Genomic DNA, 27,848 nt, shown 5'->3' with positions numbered 1-27,848 from the left:
TCTTCACTAATTCATTTGATTACTATCTTGATATAATATTAGTCGAATAGTTGTGATATTGCTATCATAATTTAACTATGTAATTTTTGAGTCAAACTCATTGACCTATGTTTCATAATAGTGGTTCACACAAATCCATCTCTCATGATAATAAATGGAACTCTTAACACTCATTGGGTCTAGGTGATGCTCACATAGATGAAGCTCCAGGACTTCTCGTGATATTGCATGTTGACTACTTGACTAGTTTTGATGTTTCTATATCTTAATGTTCTTCCACCATAACCATCAAGTCAAAATTTATTACTGTCAATTAAATAATGACTCATAATATTTGACCATATCACTCTAATAATTATTATTATGAACTAAGCATTTTACTATAGACATTATATTATCATTATCGTCAACAAAAGTATTTGGCGCACTATTAAATATCTTGTTCCATTTACTTAGTAACATCATAGTATTAATTATTATTTAACAAAGACCATCTTTCTAAAATATTAATCCTATCATAATTAGTTGAACTCAATTTTAATGAATATGATTGCATATCAAATTAATGATACTAATGATGGCCAAAATCATTATAAGATAACAATAAGTTGATATAATAGCTACTCATATTTTCTTTTTTATCATTAATGATCGATAACTTTCAATAACTCATTTATATCTATATGAAGCTTTCTTAAGTTGTTTCGTTACATTAATGATATAAAAGTGGATATAATGATTGATTGCACACATGCACACACATTCATGTTATTAATAATAAAAGTCTATATTGAATTATTTCCAATATAAATAGGGATCCTAAAACAACATGATAAGTTAAGCAATATTATTTGTTATAGTGATGTACACGCCTTTGATGTGTGCAATCAATTGCCATAGTATTAATGCCAACTCCCCAAAGGTTTCTCTGAAAATACTGAGCAACAAGAGCTCTGTGCACAGAACTTGAGTCCCTGCCTGTGCAGTTTATGAAGTTTTTTGCTTTATAATTTTTCTAATAAAGTGTTCGTATATATTATAAAATATGAATTGATGATTTGCTGATGAAGGTTCTAAATCTAGAGAGTGGAGTGCATGTGCTCAACGAATTTGTCTGGATGTGTTGATTTTCTGTTTCATTTGGGTACAATTGTTCTTTTAAAGATGAAAGTTGGGAAAGAGGACTTCAATATTTTGATGTTGTATTGGAGGATTCTGGGTCTGGGTCTAGGTCTGTGTAGCCCTCTTTCCCACCTCAACAAATTCACCTCTCTGCCTCGCTACTCATGAGGCTCCCAAGCTCAGTGGGCAAAGGAGAATACATTGGATCGTTGTCCATTATGAAGAGCACTAAGTTTCCCCAGATCTTGTGGAATGGCGCCCTAAAGATTGTTCTGAGAGAGAGTGAGCACTTGTAGCGCTTTTAAGTTTCCCAACTCACTTGGGATTTCACCACTCAGTGCTTTGTTTTCTCTAAGGCTTAGCTGTTGAAGGCTTGAAGCAAGCCTCTCAAAACCCATTGGAATTGTGGTGTTTGTATGCATGAAACACTGGAATATGAGGAGCCCTTCAAGATACTGGAGTCTGAAGATTGAAGAGGGGAAAATGGCATTCTTTTTGCAGGAAGGGTTTGGTTTGTAGCCAGAGTCAAGCCTTAAAACATGCATGTGATTGTCTGCACCAAGCTTACACTCCAATCCAGGCCATGCTCCATGAATACAAGGTTTTGGGTGGGCTAGTGGTGGAGAACTTGTACTCTTGAAAGAGAGGTCACAAGTTCAAATCCCACTGGGGGGTAGGGTATGTACGCCTTGTTTGTAGTGCCAAGTGCCTCTCAAAAAAGAGTACGAGGTAGTCCCATATCATTGTTATAATATGTAAACCCAAAAACTATGGCATAGTGTCATGGACTATAAAACCACCTTACCTTACCTTTTTTTTTCTGAAGAAATGGATTCCCTGGCTTCAAATAAGGCTTTCGTTTCTTTTGGGTCCATGTTCGGATTATAGGACATGTTTCTTGCCCCATTTCTAGGCTACTTCTGATGGGTTGGTTTCCCAAGCAATAGGAAAAATAAGAGAAAAATGTATGCTAGGGGTAATCCAGATGAATACATCAGATTTGATATCTAAGATGGGCTTGTGCAATGGTTGAATGGATTTTGATTTGCATTGGAGGAGACCTAAACTTGTTGGGGTTTCTCTTATGGCTCTAAGTGACAATGTGGGCATCTAACAGAAATATGATGGTTCAGTGCTATAATACTACTCTTAGCCTCCGTCAGTCCAGCTTGGTCAGTATTTCATGGCAATGCAAAGATTGGAACCTTCTCTGGAAAGTTTGTTAACTGTAGCAAATAAGTTTGTCCTCCAAACAGTTTAGCCTAGGATCCTAAATGGCTCTCATGACGCTTTCAAGTTGTTCCAGGCGATGTGCTACATGAGCCAAATTAGAGGTCCTGACAGCATACCCAACATTTGTAAGAAGGGTTGGCTGAAATTGTACAAGAATATGGAAGGTTGTAGAAGAAGATGGAAGGTTGTAGAAGCCAGTAACATTTATCTTCTAATATTTCTCTCATAAATATAATTTTACCCCTGGCAAATTTGGTATTAGCCAATCAAAATTTACAAATTGTTAATGAAAAATGAATTTTAAAAAAAAAGTGATTTTGAACTTTAGAAAGTAGTGAGTTTTGATTGTAAAAATTAATTGTCACCCTTAGTGAAAACATTAGTTCCATGCCTATAGATAGGTAGGGACTAATAATTCTACATAGATAATTAAAGTAATAATTGTGGTTCCTAATATATAAGAAGATATATCCACCAAACTCGTAATGACATACCTAAACCATCAACAAATAAATAATTCCCAATGATGCCACATATGAATAAATTTGAAGGGCACCAAAAATAAATCCAATATTTAATTCTCCTAGCATGAGAAAACCAAAGGTTAATACAAGAAATTATGCCTTACAGGAAGGGACATTACAAAATAGATAACACAATAATTCAAGCAACATGTTTCTTGGTTAAGTCGCTTGGAAATGAATTCCGTTTCTTTTTCCAATTAGAAAATTGACTTCCAAACCAATAATTCTCAAGAAAATCTATAAAAACATAAGAACACATGTCTCCATGAAGTATCCTGACTCACAGACTGCAATCCTACTCCACTAGAACTTTTCAACCTAACCATTGTCTAAGACAATTTACAATAAATACTAACAAAATCCATACTGTATATAAACTTTTGCAACTTCATTGAATCAACTCAAACATATGTGATGGAAAACATAGCATATAGACTCACTAAACATCATTCCATAACATTTGCAAGCATAATTAAATCAAACTCTATCTCCATTGAACATATCTCTTAACTAAAAAATAACATGTATACTCTTTGAAAAATGAATATGTTGACATCAATGACAAAACATTAGTATTAAACACAACCAACAATAATTGGTAATGTGCTGGTTACCAATTTTTTGGTTGTAAGGGTCGACCCCCTTGTTTTTGGTCATTTTTTAATTCAAAAACAATAGTTCCACTATCCAATAGCCCAATAATCATAATCTCAATTGGTAATCCAATAATTTCCCCCTTTTACATTGATGACAACATATGATGTGAAAAACCTTCAATGCACAAAGTAGCAACTCTCTCTCTCTTTAAATTATTTTTCACATGATTTCTCTATCCCCCTTTGACATCAATGATAAGATAAGATAAGATAAATTTATTAATGTCCAACAAGAGACCATCGAGGGTCTAAGAGACTGGAAACAGTACAAAGGGAAAATGCCAGTAGAGGGAGCACCAAACGATGTCCACAAAAAGAATGTGAAAGTAAAACAAACAAAAGAACCAAGAAAAAGGAATAACAATAGCTAAGAAATCCTCATAGGTGAGAAGTAGCCCAGAATGGAAAGATGGACATTAGGAAAATCAGGTACTGTGGAAGGTCGCCTCTAAGGTCTACTAGAAGGACATTGCCAAGTGTGATATCTACAAGGTCTCACAGATTTGGTGTGAATCGAGATAGTGCAGAGAGGCTGCTTCAATCCTCGAGAAGGAATTGTAGGACTAAAGATAGAGATGATGAGCTGCGTAGGGGTTGATGTCGAGCAAGGGTGGAGCTATATAGTGTGCTCGCGAAGCTGCATGGTCTCTTGAAGATAGAGTGCAAGATAGTGTTGGTCAATATATCTAAAGAATGAGGAAAGAGATCGACACTCTCTGAATAAACAATAGAATCTCCCTCAGATCTCATAGTAAATGGGACAATACAAAATAAAGTGAGATTTGGTCTCGACCTCCCTAAGGTAACAAAGTCGACAGATCTTGTCCTCCCTCCCAATCTAATGATTAGTCTAAATACATAGTCGATGAGAACCCACCCTAAAAGATCCCAAGGAGATGCGAAGAGCATGAGTCCAATGATGCGTGAGGTACTAGGGACGTAAGATGATCCCATCCTAAATATCGAAAAAGTGCTCAACATAGAAGGCCATGCATAGACGGAGCCCACTCGGGGGATTCCTCTAGGTTGTGGTAACATAGTATCTATAGATGTCAAGTCTAACATGCTCATTCAACTCCTGCTAAGGTGGAAGAAGATGGGCTGGAGCATCCAGAGAAAACTGGAAGGGGGGAAGACAATCCAAACTAATACCAGTCGAGCCCAAGAGAGCAGAGACCTAGGTGTACTTGCAGTGAGACCTATGACCAGAGTCTGAACTCACAACCTCCATAGAGGAACAATAAGCCAAGTAGGAATATCTTTAATGATCGTTAAAGGAATCAACAAGCTCTAAAGCCAATGAAGGAGCCAAACTAAATCAAAGATGGTCCCTAATCTGAAAGGGTGAGCAACAAACTCAACCAGAAAAATGCTATGTGGTGTGAACTGGTGACATCTGATAATGTGTTGAAGGAAAAGAGTTTGGACTCTCTCAACAGAGGCCCAATCAGACTCCAAGAGGGAGGGGCCCCAAACAGTAGAGCCATAGAGGATAGTCGACTTGACTAGGGAGTCAAGAAGAGACATCTTAGTCCTGGTATCCTGGAAGTGGTGTCGAAAGCACTCTCGCTAAAGAATAGCAAGGGATCCAAGCCCCTTGTTGGCTCTGGGCTGCATGGCTGGTTTCAAGCTGAATCAAGGTCTAGAAAACTTAACACCCAAGTAAGTATATGAAGATGCAATCTTGATCTTTGTACCCTAGAAGTAAAAATGGAGATGGGATCTCCTCAAACAATTGAAGACCATAACCAAAGTCTTGCCCAGATTTACAACTAGCTCACATGAGTCACAAAAAGAGGCCAAGCCATCAATGAGTCATTGAAGACCATTAGGAGAAGATGCTAGGAGAATCACATCATCAACAAATAGGAGAATAGAGATCAATACCTGATGGAAAAACAACCATCAACAAGAAGCAAGTAATCACAGAGAAAAGCCTCAAGCTCGTCAATGTAGATGCCAAAGAGAGAGGGGGAGAGAGGACAACCCTATTTCACCCTGATAGTGGTCTGGATAGGATTAGAGAAGCCTTTGGAGTCCTGAATCTACCCTCAACGTGCTTGTATAACCTCATAATAACTATAATAAGAATCTTTGTGATCCTGATGTCCCTAAGACATTGAAAGAGAGCCACTCGAGGAAAAAAGTTGAAAGCTTTGTGGAAGTCAACAAAACAACAATAAACTTTCATTGAGCGGTGGCGAGCTTTCTCAATAATGGCCCATAAGTCAAAATGTGATCAGTGGTCTAAAAATCTAAACAAAACCCAACCTAACCTCTAGCCTGACAATGTTGCTGATTAAGCTCACTGCATAGGATACGATTCAACACAGTTGCATAGAGTTTGGCGAAGGTATGCCCAACCATGATGGTCCTATAATTTTTGGGGTCAGAGGTTGGTCCAAATTTATGTATTAGATAGATAATATGTTGTAACCAAGAGTCGGGGAAGCCAACACAAACCACTTGATTAAAGAGCACTATAAGAAAGGGACCCAGAACATATATACCCAACTTGAAGAATTCATCTTGAAATTCTTCCTCATCTAGAGTTCTACTACCATTCATAACTCTAATTGCCTCACGAATGTGGGAGAAGGAGAAAAAGTGACAATGGGTGGGTGGAGGATGACATAGAGAAGTGGTTGGCTAGGAATATCATATAGTGTGGAGGTGTGGGAGGCAAGGGAGTGAAGGTCTAGAGTAGAGGGAGGGGGGGCAGGGTGGGGGGGGGGTTGGCGAGGAAATATGGTGCGCCAAAAAAGCTTTTTGGGGATTGGAAGAACATGGCACAAAGAGATTTACACTGTAGTAAAGTGAACTTCCATTTCTTATGTTGAAGAAAGCGGCGATAGTCAAGCCTCAATTGAGAGGAAGAGGAGGAAGAAGTAGTGGGTGGAGCAGAGCGAAGCATGTGATGAAAGGATTTGCAATCCTCATTGAACCATTGGTTCATAGGGCAAGATCTACAAGCAGGGTGAGGGGCAAGCGAGGTGTAGTTGGGAATGGAGAGAAAGGCGAACTCCCACAAGGCAGACACAAGTGAGTGGAACATGGAGGTGACATCCCTAGAGTCGGGGAAGGGGTCCTGGGGGAGAAGTTGTTTGAGGTGATGGATAAAGAGCTCTGTGTCACCAGCAGAGAAGCAAAAAGTAGTACAAGCATGGGGGGAGGGAAGAGGGGGGCAAGAAGAAGTGGATCGACAAGGAGGAGAAGGTGTGAGTGGTCCCCGAAGGGTGATGCTAAGGAGGGCATGATCAACCAGAGGAAAGCGAGAGATGGTAAAGCAACAAATGACAGGGATGAAGGAGGCTTTAGAGAGAACATAGTCAACAACTAACATTATCAGATTTCTACAATCCATTAAGAATGAGAGCAATGTTTCTAGATTAGATTGTGTGAGTTTTTTTAGCATCAACGTTTTGGATCACACTACATGTTCCATCATTAGGATGAGAGAATGCCAGAATAGGAATAATGTAGACCAAGAAACCTCAAGTAGTCCTAAAAGAAGGGGAAAGGAGGGGCACAGAAACCAAGAAGACCATAAATAAAGACAAAACTAAAAAGAGAATAAGAAAAGAATAAAAAACTAAGAAAGTGAATTGATATAGTGAAGGTAAAAGAAGTAATATGTTAGTTATATAACAACCATATAGTATAATGCATAAATATATAACTAATTGTCTATATATATGTGTGTACTTATGTATGTGTGTGTGTGTGTGTGTGTGTATAACAATGGTTATATATTAACGAAAACAAAAACAAATATGGAAGAGCTAGCAGGAGAAACAACGATTAGATTGTTGTTTCTTTCTCTTGCTAGCTCTTCCATATTCATTTTTGTTTTCGTTTATATATATATATATATATAGACAGTTAGTTATATATTTATGCATTATACTATATGTTTGTTTTATAACTAACATATTACTTCTTTTACCTTCACTATATCAATTCACTTTCTTAGTTTTTAATTCTTTTCTTATTCTCTTTTTAGTTTTGTCTTTATTTATGGTCTTCTTGGTTTCTATGCCCCTCCTTTCCCCTCCTTTTAGGAATGCTTGAGGTTTCTTGGTCTACATTATTCCTATTCTGGCATTCTCTCATCTTGATGATGGATCATGTAGTGTGATCCGAAATGTTGATGCAAAAAAAATCACACAATCTAATCCAAAAAAATTGCTCTCATAGTCAACAACGCTAGCAGCACCACCATGTGGCCAACAAGTGAAGAGTTCAGATCCAGGAAAGCAAGAGAATCCATTCAAGATCACTAAATCAGAAGACTCACAAAGCTGTAACAAATTATGACCATACTTGGTGAAGGACCCCTAACAATCCTTGGAGAGCTGAAGCAGACCCACAGAACTAGGATCAAAATTAGTCATATACATGGGATCAAACCTACAATCATGGAGAGGAGGTTGTAGGTCTCTGGGTCGCACGTTAAAGTCTTCCAATGAAAAAGGGCCAACCCATCCTTTTCATAGCTCAACAATACTCGATCTCTCAACTATACAATTACTCCCCCTTAGGAGAAGCTCTAAAACATATCAAGTCTAGATGTAGGATAAGTCAATTAAGACCAGCAAATTGATTTCATCTTGCATCAATTACTTCTTAAAAGGAGGGACCATCAACCCAAGCATACCTCTAAGATATTCAAAGGCATCCTTCACTAAGGGCTTTGTAAAGATGTCAACTATTTGTTCTTTAGTAGCCACATAATTCAACTTTACTTCTTTCTCGTTCACCTTATCTCTCAAAAAATTAAACTTAATTAAAATACGTACAGTCCTCAAGAATCTAATACTAGATTCTTTCAAATATTTAAATCACTTGAATTGTCACAATGATTAGTATCGAGTTCATCATAGATAATTATAATATCCTTCAACATTTGTTGAACATCCAAATAAATCGTGTACATTTAATAGAAGAGCCAACATATTCAGATCTGACAGTAGATTGTGACATACAATCTTTTCTTTCATTTGACCACAAAAATTTTCTTCCCAAGAAGAATGTTCCTCCATTAGTGCTCTTCTCATCATCAATATTACTTGCCCAATTTGCATTAGTGTATACATGAAGTGTCAAATCATCAGCTTTGTTATATCATTATCCATTGTTCTTTTTAAATATCTAAATATTCTTTTCATAGCAGTTACATTTGATTCCTTAAAATCAACTTGATATCTAGAAGTAATTTCAACTACATTATATATGTAAGGTCTTGTATGAGTTAAATATTGCAAACTTCTGATCATTGATTTATACCTAATCTGGTTAGTACTCTTAGACTCATCATCCTTTGTCAATTTACAACCTATAATCATCAGTGTTTCAACTGGCTTTGAGTCTTCCATTCCACATTTCTTTAATAGTTCCTACACAAAGTTGTTTTGTAATATGAAAATTTCAGTCTCATTTGGGTAATTTACAAACCAAGAAAGAACTTTGTCTCACCTCTGATGGACATCTCAATTTTTTTCTACATATCATTAGAAAAATATTCACTCATCTCATGATTTACACAAAAGTGATATCATCTACAAAGACTTCAACAATCAAAATGCTTTTAGAATTAACATTGAAGTATAAATTACTATTTATAGCTTTTTCATTGAATCCAAGCTTCAATAAATATTTTTTGAATCTTTCATACCAAGATCTAGGAGCTTGTTTTAATCCATATATACCTTACTTCAATCAATAAACCATATCCTTCTGATAATCAACAATAAAACCATCTAATTTGGAACATAAACTTCTTTCTCAAGATATCCATTTAGAAATGTCGATTTAACACGTGTTTGATATACCTTGAAATTCTTGCGAGTAGCATGAGCAAGAAATAATCTAGAAACTTCTATTTTAGCAACTGGTGCAAATATTTCATCAAAACGTATACTTCTCATTCATGGAAATCCTTTGCAAACTAGTTCAACTTTGTTTCTGACCACTTTACTATTTTCATTCATTTCATTCTGGAAAAATCCACTTATTCCAATAACATTTTATCTTTAGGCCTAGGAACTAAAATCCATGTGTCTTTCTTCCCAATCTTATCTATTTCTTCTTTCATAATTTTAATACAATTATCATCTTTACAAGCTTCTTTAAAAAATTAAGGCTCAAGTTGTGAAATCAAGCGAATTCTATCTCTAGCAACCTTTCCTCTAGTCATAACTCTTTGTTACTTATCGCCAATAATTTGATCTTCAGTATGATTAAGTTTTGCATACCTTGGAGTCTTTATAGCATAAAATTCTTCAACCTTAATTTCATTGTCAATCTCTTTAATCGAACCTTCCTAATCTATATTTTGATTCTATTTTTTTCTCTTTTGTGACTTGTAACTAATTATCTTCATCACCATATAAATAATTATTGTATAATCTCTCATGTATTTAAAATCTTTCATCAACTTTCACATTAGCACTCTCAACAAGTTTCTTTAATCTTTGATTATAACATCAATAGGCTTTTCTCTTAGTAGAATTACCAAGAAGTATCATCTCTTTTATGTCATCATCTCTCTTAATGTAACACTTGTATCCAAAAAACCTAAAATGCTTAACTATAGGCACATGTCTAGACCATAGTTCCTAAGGTTTCTTATCAATACCATGTCTAATTTGAACTATGTTCAATGTGTAGACTATAGTAGGAACAACTTCTCTCCAATACATCTAGGACGTTGTCCCTTTTAACACCATAGTTCTTATAGTGTCAAGGATACTCCTATTCCTTCGCTCTGCTATCCCATTTCATTAAGGGGTTCTAGTGGTCGACATTTGTCTCCTTATTCCATGTTCTTCACAATACACATTGAATTCTCTTGAAGTGAACTCTCCATCAAGATCTAATCTCAAGTATTTCAATTTTATCCAAGTCTCAGACTCAACATTGGCTTTGAATATCTTATATTATCAAAGATTCTGATATTTCCTTCAAAAAGGAAACCCACATTATTCTAGAATAGTAATCACTGAATAAAATGGAATATCTCTCAACATACTAAGTCCTCTGAACCACATAGATGTGTATGAGCTAAATTTAAATTCCTAGTAGAAGAATGACTTATTTTTTATGTAGCTATAGTGTGTTTTCCCATAGTACATTCTTTGCATAATGTGTTATTAAGTCTTTTTAACTTTAGTAAATTTCTCATGACATTAGTAGAACCGATCTCCACAATGTTATCAAAATTCACATGAGAAAATCTCTTATGCCATAACCAATTGTCATCAATCAATCTATTCTTTGATGCATTTAGATGAAATACATTAATTTTGGTATTTGTTCTAGATGCAGTCTCAATCCCTGAATCATTTGTTATAGTGCACTTTTGATCATTTAATTGTAAATTATAACTTTTGTCATCTTGTTGTCCAACACTCAAAAGCTTATGGTTTAGTCCATCAACAAATACAATATCATCAATATTATTCATGTCCTCAATAGTAATTGAACTTCTTCCTTTAATCAATGAAGGACTAGTGTCACTAAATCTAACAATACCACCATTATACTTGTCAAGCCTCACTAATTTATCCACATCACCTATGATATGATGTAGACAACTATTGTATATTATCCATTTTTCCTTCTTCTCTATTTGGGTAACAGGGGACTTCTCTTCAATCATAGGGGTTTCATCTTTTATATCAATAAAAACAATTTCTTCCTCACATTTTAAATTCATGATTAGTAGCTTCTTCACTAGCAAATAATAGCATTTCTTTTGATATCTAGGCTTAAACTTCCTTGGTTTATGTTTAGGAACTCTCTCCAGACATGTAGATGCAGAATGATCAATCTTATATTACATGAAGACAATTTAATTCATACTCACCTTTATCTCTGAGTAACATCTTAGTAATAATGACTTCTAATTTTTCTTTGTTCCTTTCTTGTCCCTCAATTTCTTCCCATGTCTTAGCATATCTACAAAATTTAGCACAACTAGAAATTGTAGAAACATCATGATCAATCTTATTCTTTCCTTTAGAAATGATAGCTTTAATTGTTGATTCTATCTTAGTCAAAGCATCTCCTAGTCTATTCAATTAAAAAAGCAAATAACTTACCAACCAATAAATGTCTCGTCACATTTTGAATAGTTCTTTTTTATCTCCTCAATAACAACAACCTTGGTGTCATAGAAAGATATGAAGAATCTAAGTATCTTTGACATAGTCTCATCTTTGATAATAGTTTCACCAACAACTCTAATTCCACATGCAACTTTTTTCATCTTCTATACATAAGTCTTACTATTCTCAACTTTGCCCATCCTCATAGATCCTAACTTTCCTTTCAAACTTTATAACCTTGTTTGTTGCATAAACTTGTCTCCTTCATAATGTGATTGCAATTTAATCCAAATCTCATAATCAATCTCACGCTCCATCACATTTCTATATTCAATATCAACTAGGGCACTGAGTAAGGCTTCCTTAGCAACCATGTTACAATAGGATTTATTTATCTAAGTTGCATTTACATTTTCAATATTTGAAATTTGATGAGCATCCTTTGTAATATTTCAATGTTCTATATCCATGCAAATCAAGTGTGTAATCATTTTTCCTTTCCAAAGTGCATAGTTAGTTCCATCAAACTTCAAACTATTATTCTTAAAGGACATTAGAGATCTTGTCAAGCAATTAAGCTTTGAAAAGAGGACCAAAGAGCTCTAATACCAATTGTCAGGAACAACAATGCACCACACAACTAAGACGAGGGTGTGAATTAGTTGTGAGCAAATCAAAACATTAAACCAACCATAACTTATTAGATCTCAAATCTTGAAAGCAATGCAAAAGAAATATTAACACAACACATAACACCAATATTTTGTTCTTGAGGAAAAATCAATTATTGGAAAACCACTAGTGGGGATTGAATCCACGTGATCATGTACTAGCATATATAAAACCTTGTTATAGGGGAATACATATGCATATAGACACTATCCTAGATCTCACCACTCCATTACAACAAGGAGAACAACCCTTTTGGTACAACAATCTACTTACAATAAGGGAAACAACCCAAAGAGTGAACGATAGCTCACTATGGAAAATAATCCATTAAAATAAACTGACCAAAAGTATCAGTTATGCCAATATAGTTCGTTTGAAGCACAATATTAGATTCCACTCGTACCTCTTCTCAAATAGTTTTGACCTAAAACTCATAGCAATAAATTTTTGTCATGTCAACCTCTCATTAGTACATATACCAAATTCACAAATGAATTCACTCACTTATACAAGTTTTTAACACATATTAGGTTGATTCAATCTGAGACCTAATACCAAAATAAATTATATTAATTAATGTAATTTCATAAGTGTCAACTAGAACACATGTAGAAGGCCTTACAATAATAATTAACACACTATCATCAACGATTAATCACAATAGTCCAAGTAACACATTTCATGATTGAGTTGGCCAGGAAATAAATTTCCTAAGTTTCCTATTCAATAAGAAAATTAACTTATGGACCTATAATCCCCAAGAAAATATGCAAAAACATAAGAATGTATGTCTTCATGGAGTATCTTGAATCATAGACTAAGATCTTTCTCCACTAATACTTTCCAAATTAAAATACCAGATCATTATCTGAGACAATTCACAGTAAATACTGACAATAACCAATATGCATTAAAACCTCTATACTTCTTTACTCTCTTAAGACACTTAGAAGCATAATGACAACATTCATTACAAGCCCAACATTTAAATATTTTTGTACCTTCAAGTTCTCTTCTCACAAGTAGGGAAATTTGTTCTTCAATCTTTTTGTCTTCCTTTGATCTTCCTTTGTTGTTGCTAGCATAATCTCCACTAGTACTCACACTCCTTGACAATGTAGGCCAAACACTCACTGCGCTGAATGTAATTTCAACTCTAGGTAAGTCTCCACTTTGTCTCAAACTTAGCTTAGCTGATTCCAATCTTCCAAAAAGAGTCTCTCTTGTGAACTTTTACGTGCAAGGTATAACTTGTTCAATCATCTGTGCTATATCCTTATATATAGGTGTCAAAGTTTTCAAGATCTTCCATACAATTTCATCCTCATTCTTCTTCCCATCACAAGCCTTAATTCCTTCAACAATCTCTTATATTATACCAAAATAACTTCTTACAAATTCATCTTCCATCATTTTAGCGTCTTGAAATAAGCATATCCAATTATGTAATCTAACCTTCTTAGCATTCTTATCACCTTCACAAGTATGTTCCAAAGCTTTCCAAATTTCATTTGCCAAAACTAAAGATTTTACCTGACTGTACTCATTTTCAAGAAGAGCTATCAAAAGTGATCTGTTCGCAAGCATATTAGACAGGAATACGTCTCTTTGTGCTTCAAAACATCCTTCAAGTTTATCTTCTTCAATTACTATTTTCACATTCTTAGTAATCAACCAATATCTTGGACCCATGCATATCAAATGTGTCTTCATCTTCTCTTTCCAACTATCATAGTTGGTTCCATCAAACTTTGGACTATCCTTTCTGAAATGACTCACCATAGATCTCCTAAAGATGTTGAGCTTTTCCTTGAAGGACCTAATGCTTTGATACCAATTGTTAGAAAGTAAAGTCCACCCCTAGATAACTGGGGGGGGGGGTGCATCAGTTATCCAATTAAAACAACTCTTATTAACCTTATTAAATCTAAAACATGTAAATAGCAAGAGCAACAACCACAAGAAGATAACCATATATAATAACACTAGATTTATTAACTAGGGAAACTCTTGATCAAAGGGAAGACCTTGGCGGAGATGGTACCCACAAAATGATGTACCAATATTTAAGTTCCTTGCAAGACGATGGGCCCTATTAGGAGTCAATGAAATCATTCAGGTAATATCAGTCCCTATTAGGAGACTTGAAATCCCCATGAGGAGATTCCAACTTTGTCCAATTGGCCTTAGTGGTATTCCTTTCAAAATAATACCAAATGGTCATTTTTCCACCAACACTCTTTGCCAAATATAATCACTTTTCTCTTTCACTATGCCTTAGTTGCATGAAAACACTTCTCTGATTTCAATACCAAATTCGCATACTTGCATCACATAAAATCCCTTAGATCACTTACTCACTTATAATTTGCAATTACTTGCCACATATTCTTTCATAATCATAAGGAAAATAACTTTCCTTTATAGAAAGTCCTCAAACTAATTATTGATTCAACCTTAAGGCTTTCCCAATTTACAATTACAATAGGTCCTCATTAAGATAATACAATACATGTTGTACATTACATCTTTTCATAATTACATAGTAGTGTTGGCTCAGATTCTTAACAAATCTTCACACATGCAACCTCAGACTTAGCACGCTCAACCACTCCATCATCGTCATGTCTTCTACCACTGTCTAACTGTGCTTAACTAGATTCTATCTCTGTTAGGAGATATAATCCAATTACTAGAAACCACTTCTTAGGAACTTTGCTAGAACTCTGTCTTCAATAAATCTTGAATAACTATCAGTTGTCTTCATATTTCTTCATGCGCTCTTAAGCCATGCTATCTTGACACTTTGTAGAATATGTCTAGAACTGCGCTCATCCTCATCTTCAATCCTCAAACCTCACAATCTCAATCTCCGTATGTTGCTTTGTTTTGATTAAGTAAAAACAAGTTTTTAAAGGACTCGAAACCTTTTACAAAGGAAAAGAAAGATATTATAATGAGGATCTTAAAACAACTATGGAAAACCACCCAACAAACTAGAGGGACACACCAGAGTTCTCAACAAGAGGGTAGACAACCCAAGAAGCCAGAATAACCAATATGTTGACATCAATGACAAACACTACCATGAATGCAACACATAATCATACTAACAATCTTCCAAATGATCCAAAAATGCTAGGATACTCCCCCATAGGAATATCATCAGCATTTACACTAACACATTTTGATAAGAAGAGAGTTGTGTTACACACAAATTCTTGGGCAACTAAGAAACCAACATAGTGGAGCCGCTATAAGAGGTGGATGGAGCACTAAACAAAAGCCTAGATATGTCCTACATTATAATGTTGGCTCCCTGACGAAGCCAAGCCAAAGCATACCTACAACCATCTAGATCTCCATCATCCTCCAAATTGCTTTCAATAAAGGAAACCCTGACACCACCACCTCTACAAATATTCTCCATCTTTTAATAATTTTATTGAAATTAATAAATTATTATTGTATCTTCTATTAAAAAAATTATTACTATTAATTTTTTCTATTATTTTAAAATAACTTTTATATATAAAAATTAGAATTTAGTTTATTATTATTTTAATAGCAGATCGTTATACTTTCCCCAACGGTCCTTAAAATGAAAACACAATTACCCATGGTCTAAACTAGAAAACAAGAGGCTTATTTCTACAAGATATAAAATACCAAAGACAATTCAAATGGATTTGATTGTTTAATATTGGTCACACCCACTGCATGCTAAAATGTAACAAGTGCTACATAGTGGCTTGTATTTGCCAAAAGTGTTGTAAGTTATAATAATTTAATCAGATAGAATAGAAAAATAATTTTTTTAAAACAATTTTTAATATAATTTAATTAATATTTTGATATTTGATTATTATTTAACCTTTTTAGATGAAACTTTGCAAAGTACACACCTATTTATATATGTGAAAAATACTATCTTTAATATAAAATATTAATAATTAAAAAACTATGATATCAATGTAATGCTACTATTATAACTAAGTTGTATCATTGATAAACTATTCTGGGTTGCGTATTTTAGTTGTTATTATTAACATCTCATTAAATAGTCTCTTAAGAAAAAGTATATGAGTTTTAAAGTTTTAATTAAGATGATTAAATTAAATTTGATTTATTAAAGGACACGTAGGGGTAGTGAGTCCTCCAAATCCTATAAGACCCCATATAAGTACCAATTAAATTGAAGTAAAATAATTTAATTGAATTTAGAAATTTAAAAAATTAACATATATACATTAAAAAATCAAAGATCAAAATTGTAAAAAATACATAGATCTAATTGATTGGTTGAAATCAAAAAGATTAGTAAGTAGTTAAGTTGAAGCGATTGACAAATACAATAACTAGTATATTAATTATCATGAAATTGCTTATTAGTTCCTACCTTTGGCAGGAAACTAATGAAATCATTAGATTCCATATTAGTTACCTAAGCCCATTATTAAAAAGGCAATTAAAAAATTTAATTTTCTCCAATAAAAATACAAATATTTTCTAACAACTCTATTAATGAATGCATTAATTACAACTTTATCTTTTCACATTTGTGACATGTGGAATAACTTTTTTTTAAAACAATCATTTTTATCTTATGTCTAATTAATATTAATTATCCCTATCTATTTAAAAGTTCAAATATAGAGTTAAATGTTTTTTATTTTTTATTTTAAATATTTTTATTATTAGTTTTACATTGATATTTATTTTTTAAATTTGTAAAATGTTATTTCTTTAAGTTTACACTATATTTTACTAGCTATCTTACCAGGTTCAAATATAGAGTTAAATGTTTTTAATTTCTTATTTTTATATATATTTCTTATTTGTTTTACATTGATGTTTATTTTTGACAATTGTAAAATATTATTTTTCAAAAGTTTACACTATGTTTTACTAGCCACTGTTTTACAATTTTGCTCAAATTTTTTAATTAAAAATTATAACTAATTTAATTTCCCTTGTTGAATTTCTTGTTGCACTTTCTCTGTGTTTCTAATGTACTGCTTCCAAATTGTCTCCTCTCGTATTGACAGGCAGAAGAATGTATTATGTTACATGGGCTCTACAGTATATCAATCTCTTTATGATCAACACGGGGTATATCATTTTGGCAGGCCAAGCTTTGAAGGTAGGTAGCCAATGTCCCTGTCACCTTAAGTTCTAGGGCCTCCGGATTTTATAGCCACTACTTAAGTGACCATCTTGACTTTTGTTTCTCCAAGATGAAAGGTCATTTCCATGCCCAATTTGCAAATATAAAGGCATTTAAAATGGATGGACCACAAGTTGAAAACACATTTGAGATACACATACATATACACCAAATGGATCAAACTGAACGACACATGCACTGTATAGCGCAGAGATACAACGTTGATTACAAAGAATCACATGTGAAATTTCAATATAGAAAAACTAAGAGGAATGGTTATCAACATATAAGCCGGTAATCATAAGATCATATTTAATGTATTCATTACATTTTGATGATCAAATATCAAGTCGCAAGTGAGTAAGCTTCAAATTGATTCTATGCAGGCAATATATACTTCATACAGTGGTGAAGGCATGTTAAAATTGCCATATTGCATCATATTTGCAGGGATTGTTTGTGGTATGTTTGCATTTGGCATTCCATACCTATCAGCTTTAAGACTCTGGCTAGGTGTTTCAACTTTCCTCAGTCTCATCTACATTTTTATCGCGTTTGGGCTATCCGTAAAAGATGGTAACTCTTGCCCTGACTTTTTTGAATTAAGTTTTGTTGAGGCATGGCCAGATGATAAACTCGCCATCCAATTGTTAGAGGATGCAAATTAATGTTTTAAATTACTGGTTACTCATATCTTTACCAAACAGCGTATCATTCCAAAGACTAGTTTTGAAAGAAAGAGTTTCACTTTATGCTGATTTTCTGATACGTTTGATATTTAGGTATCACTAGCCCAGCAAGGGATTACGGGATTCATGGCACAAAGATAACCAAAATTTTTAGTTCAATTGGAGCAGCAGCAAATCTTGTTTTTGCATATAATACAGGGATGCTTCCAGAAATACAGGTATAATAAGATAAATAGTTTTCTTATGTTAGCTATTAAAACTATCAGCATTACCTCTATATCGAACTGATAATGTTTTCAAACAATTTGGTTGTTTTTCTTATAGCTCTCGAATTCCCAATTCTTCCATCTTCCTCATAGTATTCAGACTTAAAGGATGGTTTATTCAATATTTCAGTTTTGTTCTTTACCCTCATTAAATGAGGAAAATGGTATTCTTCTGAAATTTCTGAGCCAATTTTCAAAAGTATAAATCGAAAAGTAAATTTAAAATTTAATTTATAAACTGACTTATTAAAGTGTTTGGTAAAACTAGTTGTGTTCCTGGTAGGTTAATACTCATCAGAAAACAACCGCCCAACGCATCGCAACGGCAAGAGCACTTATGATGCATACCACATTTCAGGGCTGAAAACAAGACGCCGTTTATCAAGGCCACGGTTGGATCAGCAGACCGAAATGTTAATATCCCCTCATTAGTTTCAATAGCAGAGTCGAGGTTTCAACAAATATGATAACAATGCTGAAGATGCAAATTTTATTCATATGCCTTCCCAAACCTGCTCTGTGCAATCCATCCCTCAGATTCTTGTTCCTCTGTTTCAAAGAAAATGTGACTTTTATAGCTTGTTAATTCAAGAAAATGCATTCAACTAGAACTTGTATTTGTGAGAATTCTGGTTTTTAAAAAAAATGGGAAATTAGGTTACTAGTTGTCCTTTTATGAAACATAACGATAATATTCTTCTGTTATTATGTCACTTCACCGTCCATGCATGAAGAAATTAGTCTCCGTCATCTGGTAGTTTATCTCCGGCATCATTACTGAAAGTTGAAACCTATATGCCCAAATGTCCCATGACTAAATCTCAATTGCACCACTGGTATTGTGGTAAAAGACAGCAGAGCTTTATTCAATGTGGAATATGAATGATCTCAGTATCCGAAATGTACAGGAAACACTTAACAGAATTTATCAGCTATAATCCATAAAAGAAGGCTACTATAATTAGGCCTAGTGCAGGAAAACATCTCTCACACTTATGCCCATTGTCTTCATCTCTGTAAGAAATAAAACAAAGAGGAAAGTAAATTTTAATAAGTTAGGCTGCTAATAACCTTTCAAACCATATGAGGGAATAGATTCCTTGTTTAATCTTGTGCAAACAGCGCCTAGTTTCTTTGGTTGTACCTTGTGATATATTGCCCTTAGTGACAGTGACTAGAAAGTAGGCTTGGTCAAGAAGGCTCGCATTACCATTTCCCTGCAAGTCTATATCATCGCCTATTTGAGTATAACTTCTGCAGGTGAAAATGACCACATTCTTTGACCGCATATAATTCCACTCATACCTTTTTCAACTAAAATATAACAACTTCAAAAGTTAGGGTCATCTTCATGCTCAGACTTCAATCAGAACAGAACATTAATCAAACATAAAATCTTGACAAATTGAAGTTATTGTTGATAAGTAGGAGATCATTTCCACAGTAAGTCAAATTGTGATATTACTACCTAGATTTAACTGTGTGATTTTTTAGTCAACCTCATTGACACATGTTTCATGAGTAGTGATTCAACACGAATCCATCTCTCGTGAGAATAAATGGAACACTTAGCACTCATTGGATCTAAGTGATGCTCACAAGGGTGAACCACCGGGACTTCCCGGGAGGTCACCCATCCCAGTACTACTCCAACCTAAAGCTTAAACCCAAAGCTTGCAAACCCATTTGCAAAACCTTCACCAAGTGTTGTGCCTTATGAAGTTATTGTTGTTTAATGACCCCTTGGTATGACCTTATTGACAACTGTAAGATTACAGATATGCACTAGAAAGAGGTGCTGGTTATGCAAGTCCCTAGTCCTACACGATTGTATTTCAACAGACAGGTTATTCCATATACAGAGTACTATATTTTTTACTTTTGCAAAACCTATCTTTTGACCAATAGAAAAGGTGAAGAAACTTCTGGGCAGACATTGCAACATGTGCTGAATGTATAGATGCCTCATTGGTGAATATGAAGCGGCAAATTTTGAAATATGACTCAAGTTTATTGAGATACATTTGTATTGAATTCAAATTGAAACACATGGCAATGGAACTGGGAGCCAAAAAAATTGAAGGGGTGTTCTGAACAGTGCATTGCACGGTTTCTGACATCCATTATCTTCACTTAAAAAATATTTACAGTTTACCTATGTGTTTTGATCACATCTCCCCTAATTAAGGGATGCACAAATCATCTTACCAGATTGACCGATAAGCTAATCTAAGTTGGCAGGTCCTATTTTATAATCCTAAAATTGAGGGCATTCGTTTCAATGGTGATTTCGGTCACAGATTACTTCTTGTACCAGGCCACCTTAGTACTTCGAAACAGAAGCTTAGCATTTGTTTGCTTGGAGAGTGAATATGTTGTGAGCGATCGATTGAGGGTTTCCGAGGGCTCAGTTGTTGGAGTTCAAAATTGTACTTTGCAAAGACAAATGCCTATTTTATTATTGATTCTAAACTAGGTATTTTGTAGAATTATTTATGATGACTTCAAATGGAAGATATCACTGCAAGAAGTTTTGATTTCCATAATATAGAAAACCTTCAGAAAATCAATAAATATTCATATATATGCATATTCTATTACAATGTGTCCTAATTAATTTTTTGGGTCTAATTGTTTCGTGGCAGGCTACAGTAAAACGTCCCTATATAAAAAACATGCAAAAAGCCCTAGTGTTCCAATTTACTGGAGGAATTGTCTTGTTATACGCAGTTACCTTTGCAGGGTATTGGGCCTATGGTTCGTCAACTTCATCATATCTACTGAATAGTGTACAAGGACCCAAGTGGGTTAAAACTCTAGCAAATGCCGCTGCTTTTCTGCAGACTGTGATAGCCCTGCATGTAATCAACTAAACCTTTTAGTTTACATTTTGGCAAGATGTTTTCAGAATCTAGGCATTCGGCATATACTTTTCAATAGTCATTTTCTGCTATTGAGCTGCGTCTTTACCATTTTGCCTCAAAACGCCGGAAAAGATTTAATTTCATTTATCATTCCCAAGCTTAAATTTAAGTTCAAAATAAATTTCCAAGCTTTGTGTTTTAGGTTTTGATTAAACTGGTTAACCATATTAACATTTTTTTTCATGGCAATGGTGGTTGCAGATATTTGCAAGCCCAATGTATGAATATTTGGACACAAGGCTAGGAAGAAGCAACGAAAGCATATACTCTGTATACAATTGGTCTGTAAGGTTGGGGGGAAGAGGGACATACCTGACAATCAACACACTTGTTGCAGCAATGCTTCCATTTTTAGGAGATTTTATGAATCTGACAGGTGCAATCAGTACCTTTCCCTTAACATTTGTGTTGGCAAATCACATGTACATCAGAGTGAAGGGGAAGAAGCTCAACACAATACAAAAGTCATGGCATTGGGCGAACGTTTGCATGTTCTCTGTGTTATCGGTAGCAGCAGCAGTGGCAGCAATTCGATTCATTGTCCTCGACTCAAAAACATACAATCTCTTCGCTGATCTCTAACCATAATAATTCATTTTGGATTGTTCTTTCTCTGTATTTGTCTTCTGTTGCCATAAATTAATCTGCAGGGGTCTGCAGGGAGCGAGGGAAATGGAAGCACCTCCGGATTGCTTGCAATAAGTTGTAATTGCTCTCATGCACAGTTTTTAAATTTCTAGTTTTGTATAATAAGTTTCTAGAAGTTTTTGGATGTGTCTAAACTCTTTATTTGATTCATTCCTCGTCACATAATCTGATCTTTGATTAATGAAACAAAAAGTTTAATATTACTAATACTATGGTAATATGTGTTTTCTATATATCAGATCAATTAATCGCGGAAACTAAGAGAGAGAATCTCAACTTCCCGCTTCCCATGACGAGAATTGCATTCGTTATCTTTTTCAGAAAAAGCCCACCTTTCCCTGAATGAACTCAAACTTGAACCGCATTAAATATGATAATACGATTGCTCCCTCGCATTGAATCAAGTTTTGATGTTAAACATTTCCTACATTGTAATTTTTCACAAAGAACTTAAACACTGGATGCAAGAGGGGAAAGACCATATTAACTCACACTTGTAGAAGTTATGGAATCTGCTAAGAGCGTTAAAAGAGTAGTCACAAAACTAACATTGCTACAAGCTGAAAAAACCATAAGAGGGCTCATTTTGTAAGGTACCTGGAAATCTCTTCAATCAAACGAGCTAAAACCCGTGTGATCCTCCGATTTCTCTTTTTGATCCTTCGGCTTCAGCTTTAAGGGGTGCTGCTTGACGAAACTGCTGCAATCTTATCTGTTCGGCCAAGTCCCTTCCTTATAGTTGTCCCAGTGGATGAGGAATCAGATTCAATACCCACCCAGCTATAAGGATACGTTTGATTGTTCCAATATAATCTAAATAGGAATTGAAAATTAAAATTTGTTTTTGTACAATGTGCCTTGAATTTGAATCTTTTGCAAACGATCACTGTCCTAAATTTGGTATTGTCTAAAATCAAGTTTGCATAATTACCAGTTTGTGCTTGATTGACTTTGGAATATTCTTACTAAGATTTCCACAAATATGCTCCAATGTTTTCCTTATATTCTTTCAAATATCAAGTATAATGTTTCAAAAAAAAATTATTATTGAAGATTGAATTTTAGAGTAGGTGATCATATTTTATCATTTTATTTCTTAATTTAAAGATCACAAATTTTAAATAGTCTTTCTTTTCTATGATTACTACAAGAGACTCTTTTTCAAATTTAAAATGGAGTAGATGGTGCAGACCAATAGTACTGACTCCTTATTATTGTCTTCATGTCAATGTAGTCATGGTGCAATTGTTTCAAGCCATCATGACTATAGCGTTAAACAAGGATGATTTAAACCAGTATCCACCTTCACTAGGAGCAAAATTTAGCCAAAAATAGTCAAGGAGAGAGTAACTTAGCCCACTTGCATCTCTTTTGTGAAAATGAAGATGTCTTCAATTAACTTGCTATCTTAGATTCACTTAATGTAATGTAATTTTTTTAAAGAAATTCACCCCAACAATTATCCATAATAAAAATAACTTTTTCAACCATCATCCCTAGTATCTATAGCTTGTGTAAATTCAACATATAGGAGAGATCAATGCTAAGTTCAAAAAACAAAATGGCATCTTCAAGGTCCCCCCAATTTTCCTCTCAAACTAAAATCCTTTTTATTATGCTTGTAGAAATCTTATACACTTAAGATTTAAGGACAAAAATAATTTCATTTTTTTATATCAGTTATTTGTGGAGATGGAAAATCGCCAAAACAAGGGTTTGACTATGGTGAACTCTATATAGTCATATGCACACCATTTTTTAATATCGTAAATTTTGATACAATTTCTAGTAAATTTGGTTCTAACGGAGGCAATCTTGTACATTATTATAGACCCAATTATGAAGTTTTGATCTTGGACCCAGAGAGTAGCTTGCCTAGGGTACCTAGTCCTGTGAACAATTTGGATTTTTTAGGAATCCAAAACAGATAGGTCTAGGAGCCCAAATCCAAAGTATTGTTAAACAAATCAATCTTGGGAGCTAGCCACTCTTCCCAACTGTGTCCACCTTGGAACAAATCAGTTTTCCAACATAGTTACATAGTATTATTTTCACTTTATTTCTATATCTCCTTTATGACTCTAATTTTTGTAATGATAATTTTAGATTTAATTTTAAATTCCTAGCCTTTTGATTTGTCTTATATCTCATACATAAGAAGCAACAAAATGGAAGTGCTAAGAATATTGATGTTGAATTAGTTCTTTTGGACAACGAGTTAGTTGATCATACTTATCTCTTGGTGGCTTTATCTTCTAATTTGATAAGAAAAGGGGATTCTCAATCTAGACCATCTACTCCCTTTTAATTCATCATGCTTGTTTTTTTATTATAAAAAAACAACAAGAGGGTGTTGACTCGTGCTACAAATAATAGACACTAGACACTATTAAACAACATATTAACAACACATAGTGCCAAACATCTAGTAAACACATCAACCAAAGTCCACCTCTATAAAAGACAAAGGTCCGAATAAGGAAAACCCACCAACCATGGTCCACATTGCTAAAGATCGGCATGGGACAAGTCCCCTTACTAGCTACATTCTTAAACCAAAAACAAGAACAAAGTAACTAGGTGAGCCCTTTAAAACTAACAACAAACACCCAGTCACAGGAAGAAAAGAAACAAAGAAGGGGAGACAAACTCATCCTCAGAAGGCCCAAAAGCCAACCTTAGGCAATAGGTAGCTTGTTCTTCTTTCACCCTTATAGCTATAAATCCACAACCAACAAAACCACATGTTCAGCTCAACATTCCCAAAAATCATACACCCTTTTGCACACACCCTTCTCACCTCAATAGCGAAGGGATCCACCTCAATAGAAGCAGGAGGAAAGATCACGAATCCAATGCTAGAGGAGATAAACCTCCAAACATCAATACTATCACCAATGGAAGCTTGACTACCTTCCCCTTCAATAAAGATTAACTCCACCACCAAAAACACAAGGATAAACTCCACCTCTATAGGTGCCAATCTCACTGTCAAAATCATGGAGGAAGCAACCAACAAAGTCCAAGTCTACCACTTAGAAGGAACGCCCCAAACCCACAAAATAAGAATAACAGAAACCGTCCTCCCAACATAGCTTCCTTCCACCTCAGTAAAAATGAGTCCCACCTCAATAGGGATAATGGAGAGGAAGAGAATCCCACCTTCCAAGCATTGACCATATGAGAAGGTATGTCTAGCCCACTATCAACAACACCCACACAATATATCACCACCTCAATAGATGATATATCCACCTCAATAAGAGTTGCGTGCATAATAGATAGCAGTATGAACCAATCCTCAAACCAAAAAGCTTGTTGAAAGTTCCTTTGAAACCAAAGGTGCGACTTCATATTTATAGAAATTTCTAGGAGGAAATGTAGGAGAAAACACATAGCCCACTAGATAATTAGAAAAAGAAAGCACTAGACTCTATTATGGGAAAGCACCCCAAAAAAAGATCTACACTTAACCAAACACAAAGAGCCAAAGAGGGCCCTTGAGAACTTAAGCACCAGTCCCCATTAGGGGAAGAAACTCCACCACTGAAACAAAAACAAGACTAAGTCATAGAGGGCCCTATAAAAATTTCAGCATCCTCCTGGTAGCAACCCAAAAGAACCCACGTATGAATCTAGGAACATAATAACCATAGATTCCAAATATTGAGAAAATCACAAAGAACCCCATAACAATGACAAGGTGAGACATGCCATATTTTTGTCTTCAAATAATTCAAGGTAGTCAGTCACATTAATCTCTTTAATCACTTCTTAAAAATTTACGATTATATTCATTTATTTAGTTATCACTTATTAAGAACTCTATCAAGGGATACGTCAAGACCCATTTGTGTCCCAACCCACCTTGGAGAGCCACTCCACTCTAGTACTCATACACTAAACATGATTCTCTAGTTGCAACAACAAGGCATCGAGAAAAGACATATTATAAGAATAAATCAATATGGAAAAATCTATAAAAGAATCTCAAAGTCATAAACCCTAAAACATGGTAAACTTGACTAGTTTCCAACATTAGGAGTTCAGGTCACTTGGACCTCGACATAGGAGCATAATTCAAATGCATTCCTAGATGTCATCTCATACACCATACATCCACATATCACATGCAAGATCGATCTTAAGCATTGGTAGGTGCCAACACATAGGAAAAAACAACAAGAAAGATATCTCAACTCCAAAACACTCAAGGCAAAAAACCAAGTCAAAACTAAAGAAAGTTACAACAACACATGGCTCAAACAATCACTATTCCAAGAGAATGGATTCACATGTAAGCCATAAATCATCTTGTTATAACACAAGGAAGGCACTAAATGCTCAAAAGCCACCAAAATACCCAAATTATAGCAAAATTTGACAAAATGTAAAATCAACATTTTAACATTGAAAGAGCTCTTTCGAATTGAGATGTAAAATACTCATAATTCTCTCTATTCAACCCAACCTCATGATCCTCCTCCTTGTAGCAGACGCTACTAAATTCATAATTCATTCAATCCATACATGGCAACTAATAGGTTTTGGGTGACATGCTGAATGATGCAACAAATTAAAAGCCCAAAAGTCAAACATCAAATAAATCAACAAAGTTAAAATCCATTGGTCTAAATCCACCTAACATGACATTTTTATATCTAAAATATTAGATCTAGGAACTTCATGAGAACTTGACAATATAACATTATAAAAAGCTTCAAACCCCACATGGACAAACAACAAAAAATCATGCCTATTCAACTGGGTGGAGAATAACAATAAAAATGTGAGGGAATAATAGCCCACATCCAACAAACTATTACCAATTTACTTCTATCAAAAAGACAAAGTGAATCAAAATATGTAAAGATCCCTACCTCACACAAATGATAAAAACCAAGAAAATGATTAAATAAATAAAGACTCCACTTAATTGGACAAGGCCTTCAGTGAAGTAGAGAAATTCTTACACAAATCCAATGAGTCACTCCACATACAAATCTAACACCCAAATTTTACCCAACAAGAAAATATTGATTTTCTCCAAGAATATTTGCATGATCAATATAGCATTCTAAAGAGCTTCAATATCCACATGGGAAAACCACAAAAACTCACACTCGTCCAACAGGAGGAAGAAAGAAACAAAGATGTGAGGGAACACTAAGTCTCATTCCACAAACTAATGTCAATTTACTTCAATTGAAAAGATGAAGTTAATCAAAAGATATGAAGAGCCCTACCTCATAGGGATGGTAAAAACTAAGAAAAAGATTAATTAAATAAACACTCTATTGAATTGGATGAAGCCTTTGGTGAAGTGGAGTAACTCTTACATGATTCCAATGAGTCATTTCACATACAAATCTAATACTCAAATTTCACCTAACAAGAAAAAGACCAATTTTCTCAAATAAGGTTTCGAGAAAAATCACTGAATTCTCATAACATAAAAATGATAAGTGAGAGTAACACTCACTTTTGGTATTATAATAACTTTTCCCAAAAGTGGCCTTCGAATTAGATTATTTAAGTAATTAAAACAATCTTCTTATGCTTTTCCCAAATAAAAAAAATCAATTCTAATTAGATGAAATCCAACTATGGCAAATCAGCTTGTAATTAGAATAAAACAGTTAAAATCCCCAAAAATACTTTAAATCAACATTTAAATAAAATCCTTCCATGATATCTACATGAACTCTAATGCACAAACATTAACTGGTTTGTGAAAAATGCAATATGAATCTATATTTACCAATCATGTACCAGAGGGATAATATATAATAATCAAATACATCACTCATACATGAATAACATTGGCTCCATATGCAAA

At 34.4% G+C, this 27,848-nt stretch overlaps 1 protein-coding gene across 1 annotated transcript in view; it reads left to right on the top strand.

Annotated features, from left to right (window-relative positions):
• The window catches only part of LOC149543167 (putative proline transporter 2), a 36,254-nt gene extending 14,095 nt beyond the window's left edge, over positions 1-22,159 (top strand). The window contains exons 3-7 of the mRNA XM_089798054.1: positions 17,364-17,458; positions 17,869-18,058; positions 18,265-18,389; positions 21,083-21,298; positions 21,563-22,159. Of these exons, the coding sequence (XP_089654180.1) occupies positions 17,364-17,458; positions 17,869-18,058; positions 18,265-18,389; positions 21,083-21,298; positions 21,563-21,943 (1,007 nt within the window). The 3' untranslated portion in view covers positions 21,944-22,159. The remainder of the gene's footprint in view (positions 1-17,363; positions 17,459-17,868; positions 18,059-18,264; positions 18,390-21,082; positions 21,299-21,562) is intronic.
• Positions 22,160-27,848: the final 5,689 nt, after the last annotated feature.

The sequence above is a fragment of the Cupressus sempervirens genome, chromosome 8 (assembly GCF_028749045.1).
Source record: "Cupressus sempervirens isolate cs-2001-9-10 chromosome 8, ASM2874904v1, whole genome shotgun sequence".
Classification (NCBI taxonomy): Eukaryota; Viridiplantae; Streptophyta; class Pinopsida; order Cupressales; family Cupressaceae; genus Cupressus; species Cupressus sempervirens.
This window is presented reverse-complemented; position numbering and strand designations above follow the sequence as displayed.